Genomic DNA, 9,083 nt, shown 5'->3' with positions numbered 1-9,083 from the left:
CACATAATTTTATCTTTGAACCCTTAGAGATGTATATAATCATTTCTTTACAGTTAGACTGACTTAATGGTCTTAAGTGAGATAAATGCCTTAGGTTTATTTGATCAATATATATGAATTATGCCTTTATAGGCTAGTTTTTAAGATTTTTTTTCATTAAAAAAGACAGATTACGAGTTTGTGTAATTTGCTTCCTTGCACCATCTAGTGGATTTACGTGACAACTGCGGCTATCCTATAAAAAATTACCAGTCAATTCTCTAAGTCAAATTATCAAACGTTTGTGGAGACAGACCTGTTCCTAAAATGATATTTCACATCATACCATACTGCATGTAACGATTATTTTCCCGTTTTTTCGGAGGAAATAAGAAAAGATGTTTCATGCACTGGCGCGTGCTAAAATTTACAGGAAAATAACACAAAACAACACCCTTGTGCTCTTGTTACAGAGATAATGACTCCCGACTCAATTCTTCCCTCCAGTTTCCCTATATTTAAAGTCCTGGAGGCGGCTGCGCCAGGGCAGGGGGCGGGGCGTCGGCCCGGAGCGTGTGCGCAGGCGCGCGGCGGGGCGGAAGTGGGGGCGGGCCAAGGCGCGGGGAGCGGAAGAGGCCCGGGCGACTGAGCGAGCGCTGCGACCGTCGGTCGGGAGTGTAGGCCCGGGCGCGGCTCCCAGCAGAACCCGGAGACGCCTGCGCGACACGGAGGCCTTGAGGTCCCGGAGCCATCGCCGCTGCCGCCGCTTCTGCCTCCGCAGACGCCGCCGCCACCGCCGGGACGCGGCTCTGAGAGGCCTCTAGGCCCAAGTGACGCCCGCCCAGCCCGACGTGTCGCTGCCGTGAGTAAAACCAGCGCCCGCTCCGCAGTCGCTTACAGATTAAAATGGAGGAAATTTCGTTGGCCAACCTGGATACTAACAAGCTAGAGGCCATCGCGCAGGAGATCTATGTAGATCTGATAGAGGATTCGTGTTTGGGATTCTGCTTTGAGGTGCACCGGGCAGTCAAGTGTGGCTACTTCTACCTGGAGTTCGCAGACACTGGTAGCGTGAAGGATTTTGGCATTCAGCCAGTGGAAGACAAAGGAGCATGCCGCCTCCCGCTTTGCTCCCTTCCTGGAGAATCTGGGAATGGGCCTGATCAGCAGCTGCAGCGCTCACCGCCAGAGTTCCAGTAGCTGCAATAGGAGGGCGTCTGAGAGTGACCAGGACAGTGATATAGACTGGTCCTGTGGCTAAGAGGAGTAAGCTAAGTAGAAAGGAAAAAAGAAAAAAAGTCAAAAGTCCCAATTCCCCATGAAGATCCTGCTTTTAAAAAAAACCCAAAGTGAAAAATTTTAGAAGTTTGCATCCTTTTTTAAGTGTACCTGGGGCCAGCCCCGACACCCTAGGTAGGAGAAGGTGCACAGCTGGTGCAGGAAAAGGTGCACACTCTGGGCACCATGCTGTGGGTACCGATCTCCAAACACATCTGGATGTACACAAGATCCCTGTACTGTCCTCGGTGTACAGGTGAGAGGTTGCCCAACATATAAAAATCTTTTCTTCCTCAGACTGTCTATCTGCTGATATCAAGGCTTCCTGGACAGTTTGGACAATGTGGATGGTCGGGCCCTACGTGAGCTTCAGTGGGACTGTTTCTCATTTCTGAGCCCCTGATTTGGGCTTCTCTGATGCACATGAAAGTTGGGTGTAAGATTTCGATACTAACTATGAGTTTGGGCAACCCAGAGAAGGAATGAATTTGGTAATGAAGCTTTTTGGCTTTGACTGCAAGAAGAAAAGTTCAAAACCACCTGTTTTCCAGAGGTCCAGCATCTGCATTGATTTCGACAGACTTGGGACAGGCCTAATCTTTTTAGTTGAGCAGAGCCCCTTCTTTTCCTACTTTGGTGGCATAGGCTTGTTTAAGGACAACTTGTGGTCCAGACAGGCAGAGGATTCAGTTGAAATCCTGTGAGGAGGTAGTAGGGACTTCTGCAACTATGTACCATCTCTCAAAACTGGAAGATTCATATCTGGATGTGCTGTGCTATGGACATAGGTTTGGGTTGGGCTGTCCTTTCCTACTCTTGGATTGCTGGTTATATAATCAGTCCATGGATCTAGCTTGGTTATTAATGAATGTTAGGTCACTACCTGCTGCCACTCCAGAAATGGGACTGGACCTATAAAAGAGCATCATGACTGTGCAGGAAATTATCTGAATACTGAGCCCAGAGGGAACCTCTTCCATATGCTTTTAGAAATGTGAATGGGTTAGACTAGGAGCCAAGGAGTAGGACTGGGTCATCTCTCATTTACTATTTGTAAAATCCTGTTGAATGCCCCTGTTCCTTTTGTTGGGTAGTCAGCTCTGCCGAGGTGAACATTCTGAATGTCACCATCTTCTCTCCCCCTCACAACCAGGCAGTCCTTTCTAAGGGGTCCCCCTTGGACCTTCCTGACAGCAAGAACTGTTCTTTTGTTGTTGGATGTCAGGAAAGGACCTCCAAAATCCCCTAGTTTTAGAGAATAACGGGATAGGGGAGTATGGGAAATAAGAGTTGCATATCAAAACTGCCTTCTACTTTACTCCCTGAGTAAGGGTTTATAAGGTTAGAAGGGTGGGAGTCCTGAGGTGAGCTGAACGGTGCTGCTTTATTTGAAATGTTTTCTTACCTCATTCTGTGTCCCACTATGGGGCCCAGCCTCTTCTGTCTGGCTTGGCCACATGTTCCTGTCCACTGCTCCACTGCCTATCTGGTGCAGCTCATGACTTCAGGTGCTGCTTACCATCCCAGCTTTCATATGGACCAGTTTCACTTCCCTTTTAATGTTAGTGTTCCTACTTTTGAAGTCTGCCCAGTTTCTTTTTTCTTGGCTTTCTTTAAATTTTTATGTTGTTGCTTTGTTTTATTGTTTGTTTGTTTTTCTCCTGTTTTTATGGAAAAATCATTTTTAACACCTTCCTCTGTTTGGATTGTAATGGGAAGAATACTTAATTTTTTTGTATTTACAAGGCAGTGTTATGCCTAAGCTTCCCCCCCCCCCCCCTATAGGACTGTCTTGCTAGTGAGTCCTCCTGTTTTGCCTTCATAGGTTAGATCTTCCCACCTCCACTTGGTTTCTGCCTCTTAGGACCTAAGCAGAAGAGCAGTGAAGGCTGATTGGCATGCACAGAAATGGAGTTGGTCCTCATTCGCTTTCTCTAGCCCCTTGCTGTGTATGTATATATCAGAAGCAACTATTTGGACTGTATGGGCTGATTTGTGTTACATACTCCAGAGAGTTAAGGAAACCATAGTGATTGGGCCTTGAGACTACTATTGCCTTCTCCCTCTGGGGTTATCCTGATAAGGACTGGGACTTAGTTGCAAATTGAGTTTCCCTCCAAGAATTGTAACTTTTAATAAATAAAACCTTTGTAGAAGTAAAGTAATATGAGGTTATCTTTGCCCTTGACCTTTTGTAGACAAGAAGAGGAGTGTCTAATGAGACTGGTCTACTTCCAACCAAAATGTAGAAACAGGATGAATATAAGGGAGAAAGAAAGACAGTAGTCCACTAACTCTTCCTTCATATAGGGAACTTAGATCATAACTTTCTGGCTTTATCTTCTGGTTAGAGGAGAAAGATGTGGGAAGTAGTTTTGAGTAATGGTTTATTCACATTAGTTCTCCTTTTCTTTTCTTGTCCCTACCACCACCACCATTGGGGCAATAGTTTCCCTTGCTCTGGATAGGTAGAAGGTGGGCTCAGTCCAGCAGGTGCCCTGAGGGGACAAACTACTTTTTAGGGAGTAATGCTCCCCACCATATAGTTGACAGTGGTTAGGAACTCCCTTTCCCTACCTGCCTTCCCTGTAACAGCAGAATCCCTATCCTTTCCTCTTCAAGTAATTGTATTGATTACCCTGTAATCCTATTATGTATCTGAGTGTGTGTGTGTGTATGGGAAAAAGGGGTTCTTTGAAATTTCTGTGGTTTGTGGCTTTTTCTTCCATATATTAGTTCCCACCATCGCATGCCCTGGGGCCACTGCCTGGCATTATCGCATGCTGGGATCATTGGGGGAGGGTAGTGTGGAACTCACCACTGTCCTTTGTCTTTGGAGATTCTTATTTTTGCATAAGTAATCCATTCTATACAGATAGCTGATTAACTCTGTGTGCTCCCCCTTATGGCTGCTGGTGTAAATAAACTGCATCTCCCCATTGCTAAATAGTAATAATAAACAAAATTTTAAAAAACGACTAGTAGTACTCTTCTTTTTTTCATTGTAATGGTTTTCAGGCACTGACTTAGTAAAATAAATATTGAATTACTTTTGAACATTATTCATCTTAAATGGGGATTGTATCAGAATAGAAGAACTGTGTCCAGCCTTGTTTCTCAATCTAATTCTGCAGCAGATTTAGCTGTCTGTAGCAGCCAGTGAAAGAAACAAACTAAGTAACAGTCTTCCAGTCTTCCATATTCCTTTTTCATATGAGGCAAAAACAAGGTAGTAGAAATACAGTGAGGGTTTATTACTAAAAGCTCACTGTGATAATTCAATTTGAACAAAACTTTTCAGATATATTGTATTTTATTATCATTTCAAGGCATCTATGCTTTCAAAAGGGAAATGGTTCAGAGGCTGATTCTGTTTTTTTTTTTTTTTTTTTTTTTTTTCTTAGTGGTACTGGGAATTGAATCTAGGGGCATTTTACCTCCAAGTCACACCCCCAGCCTTATGTTATTTTTTATTTTGAAACAGTGTCTTCTTAAATTAAGACTGTCCTGGGACCTGTAATCTTGTCTCAATCTCCCAAATTCTAAGATTGTAGGAATGCATCACCATACTCCACTTGATTTTGCCTTTTAAAGATAACATTATTTCATGCATTCTTTACAATTTCATTCAAATACTGTAGGCGTCACATTTTAAGAGTAACTGAGGTTTTTCATATCTTTTAATTTATAATCCAGATACAAGCACTTCTTAAAATTGTATATAATGTTCATTAGCATTAACCAAAATCACTTTTTTGCTCAGTGCTCGTCAATTATATACATCAAGATTGGAAATAGTATTTTGATGAATAAAAATTGTCATGGAAATGGGGCCAGATTAAAGCTCCTACGCAGTAGGATACTCAGGGAACTTTACAGGCATATAACATGGTATGAGTCCTTTTCTTTTCCAGGGGCACCAAATTTAAATGGCATTGTTCAGTTTAAACCGAAGACCAGTGTAGTGGTGACTTAATTTGAGAAAATGTAAAAATTTGACCCATAAAAGGGCATAATTAAACCAAAGAAAAATTTATTAAAATTTCATCAATAATTATTTTGCCATAAATTAGGTTTCTGTTAATACTGAAATTAACTACATGGTTGGATCTACTATCAACTAGCATTCAAGTGTACCTGAAGTAGTGTTTTGAATTAATTAGTACTAGTTTACTAAAACTAAGATTTTTGCTTTATTGAATATTTGATAATAGAATGTGTTTTTCCTTTTTTTTGTTTGTTTGTTTTGCAGTTATTCTCCAACCCAGGGGCATTCTACCTCCAACCTATACCCTTGGCCCTATATTTTTTTTAATTTATTTTGAAACAGGGTCTTATTAAGTTGTGAGCGGCCTCTTTAAGTAGTTGAGACTGAGGCAAACTTGAACCCTCCTGTCTCCGCCTCCCAAGTACTAGGATTATAAGCATGTGCCATCACGCCCAGCTTGATTCATAATAGAATTTTTAAGGTTATTCCATTGTATGTTCTTTATATAATATGATTTTTAAAAAGAAAAATATACATTAAAACTCTACAAGTTCAATTTTCTAGATGTGGCATCTTTACTGCATGTAGCTTTAGTTCAGGAACTAGCGGTTACTTGTTATTCACAGAGAGAAACTGAAGTGTGTTGAAGTATTTAGCAATTCAGAAAGAACTTGCTTTGCACACATTGATAGTTAACATCGCCTTCCACTAGAACCTACCAGTCATTTTCAAAATATTTCTTATAAGTTGTTTAGAAATGTGTTTTATAAAATGAGACTATACTAATAGGCTGAAGGTACAGCATTTATTAAACATTTCATACAAGTGTTCAACATTATTAGGTTATAAAATATCAGCTTTCAATTCATCTTGAGAAAACATTTTTGGAAGTTTTGGTCTCCGTTGGAAGTATAAACAACTCGTTCCAAAAGATGCTGTTGATGCTGCTTTGGAGGAAAGAAAGTATGTGTGTATTTCAAAAGAAAGATAAAATTGTAAATGCTTGGGTTTTTGTTTTTTCAAATTTGAAAATATTTTCAATTCTATTATTAGAGCCATATTGGAAGTATGTGAGTTGAAAAAGAAGTATTTGATTTTGGAAATGAAAAATATATGTTCAGCAGCAATGACTTGCTCACATTTCAAAAACCAAAAATCTATGTCAGTGTTGTGACCCCAAGGCTAGTACTCTGTTGAATTTACATAAATAAGCCGGGCATGGTAGTGCATGCTTGTAATCCCCATGCTTGGGAGGTGGAGACAGGAGGATCACACAGGTTTGAAGCCAGCCTCGCTGGCTTAGCAGACCCTTTTTCCAAATAAAAATATAAAATAGGTCTGGGAGTGTAGCCCAGAGATAGAAGGGTTTCCAGGAACCCCATTACCACCAAAAAAAAAAAAAAAGAAAAGAAAAGAAACTACAAAAATATAATTGAATTAAAAATTATAATTAATGTAATTAGATAAAAAAACTTGCAGCTAGAATGAAAAATCATAATGCTTATGGAAAAATTTAAGTTTTAGTACAGAAAGGAAAGATTGATGAAAAAATTGAGATTGTTAACAAACACTTAAATTAACAAAAAATAAACATACCAAAGAGATCAAGTTTACTCAGGAGAGTTTACTTAGGAGAGTTTACTCAGCAGAATTAGAAAATTACTACTTTTAGAGAAAACCCCCCCACAAATTATAATAAATACACAGAATGATCTGATAACAAATTCAAATTATCCTTAAAAATAAATGAGCATAGAAACAAGAGGTAAAGAACTTTTATACATTGATAAAAGATGTATAAAAAAGGCACAATTTTGTTTGATAAAATTCAAATTATCTTTATAAATACAGTAGCAAGAGCTAAATATCATACATTGATAAAAGATGTATAAAAGGCACATAAGTTACTATGCTTAGTGGTGAACACTTGGAAGCATTTTTCTTAAACATAAGAATAAAAGAATTCTTATTTTCTTAGATATTTATGTGGATACTAATATTCTCTCTACAAACACAACATTGAAAGTCTTGAAATAATTTAATAAATAGTTATTGGATATAAAACTAATACCTAAAGCCAAAATTCCAAAAAATTTAAAATGCTGCAATTGGAATGTAGTAAATTATGATTCTTTGAAACAACATAAGACAGGTGCAGAATTTTATGAAAATAAAAGTTTCTTCTAATGTGCTGAAAATATTTCCAAATAAATTGGGAGATAGGATGTTTTTGATAGTGTGATATACTTGTTCCAAATATATGAATTGAAAATCGTTCTGGGTGTGGTGACACAGTCCTCTAACACCAGTACTTGGGAGGCTGAGGCAGGAGGATCAATGGTTCAAGGCTAGCCTCAGCAACTTAGTGAGACCCAGTTTCAAAATTAAATATATGGCCTTGGCAAATTAGGAAGGCTCTCAGCAACCTAGTAAGACCCTGTTTTCAAATAAGAAATAAAATCGGGATGGGGATATAGCTTGGAGGTAGTATGTGTCTGGGTTCAATCCCCAGTACCAAAAAAATAAAAATAAAAAAGACTGGCTGTGTAGCTCATAGGTAGAATGCATCTTAGTTCAATTTCCAGGACACACACACACACACACACACCCGCGCATATGTACTATATAGATTAAACAAATATATAAGATTAAATGCAAATGATGTTTTTGTGGAGCTTGACTAAATTTAAGATTTATGTGAAAGGTCAGTTGTAAGAATAAATCAACTTCTTTTTGAAAAGTATCTCACTGGTTTGGTACAGGGGCACACACACACATTGTCATTCTGATAATTAGTATTGATAGTGGACCATAAATATATTATTTATAAATATATTATCCATAAGTAGATGAGATGGAAAACTTTGTATTTGAGATGAAAACTTCATTTCTGTACAGATTAAGGCTTTCATGAAGAAAAGTAAAATGTCAAACCTTTCTAGGAAGAAAATAGGATATGTTTATAATTATGTATAGTGAAAGAATTTCTTAAAAGTATCAAAGAAAAAAATTGATATTGGACCAGAATAAAATTAAACCATTTTGTTTATTAAATCATAAAAATGAGCAAGTAACCTGATAGTAGTTTTGCAGTTCTTATAAGTGACAAAAGATTACAAAATAATTATATAATTGAAATTTGTACAAAATAGAAGAACAGCTCATTATGGGGAGGAAACAAAATCAAAGTGGACAAAGATATGAAAAATTCCCTTAGATTCAGGAAACTGAAAACTAAACATATCAATGTATACCATTTAGTATGATTATAATAATAAAAGATAATGAATCAGCTCTGAAAGCCACATGGAGCAATTAAAACTTATTCATTGCAGGTTCTATAAATTACAAAAATGTTTTGGAAAGCAATTTGGAAAACACTATAGCGGCTGAATACAAGCCTAACCAATACTCAAGTATTATGTTCCATTTTATGTAACAGGAAAATACTGAAAGTTATACCCATTAAAAATACATATATTCACTATGCAGAACTTGAAATTAATTGCCCAGAACTGCACAAATAAAGTTTTTAGTAAAACATACCTTCTTGAGCTGGTGTGGTGGCACATTACTGTAATCCCAGTACTTGGGAGGCTGAGACAGGAGGATTTCAGGTTTGAAGCCAATATCAGCAACTCAGTGAGGCTCTCAACAACTCAGTGAGACCTTTTTTCCAAATAAAGAATAAAATAGGGCTAGGGGTGTAATTCAGTGGTAGAATGCCCCTGTGTTTAATCCCCACCACCACACACACACAGGGAAAAAAAAAAAAAAAAACACCTGTAATTTGTTCTCTTTCACTTGAAGCTTAACAACATGTGAACTAATCCTATAG

At 38.3% G+C, this 9,083-nt stretch overlaps 1 protein-coding gene across 1 annotated transcript; it reads left to right on the top strand.

Moving 5' to 3' along the window:
- Positions 1-885: 885 nt before the first annotated feature.
- ATXN7L3B (ataxin 7 like 3B) lies at positions 886-1,282 on the top strand (the record flags this gene model as incomplete). The annotated part of the gene is made up of 1 exon (XM_080705643.1): positions 886-1,282. The coding sequence occupies one exon, from the start codon at positions 886-888 to the stop codon at positions 1,177-1,179; it is 294 nt and encodes a 97-aa protein (XP_080561769.1). The 3' UTR covers positions 1,180-1,282.
- Positions 1,283-9,083: the final 7,801 nt, after the last annotated feature.

The sequence above is a fragment of the Muscardinus avellanarius genome (genome assembly GCF_963383645.1).
Source record: "Muscardinus avellanarius genome assembly, chromosome: 11".
NCBI lineage: Eukaryota > Metazoa > Chordata > Mammalia > Rodentia > Gliridae > Muscardinus > Muscardinus avellanarius.
Note: the sequence above shows the minus strand (reverse complement) of the source record. Positions and strands in the feature narration are given on the sequence as shown.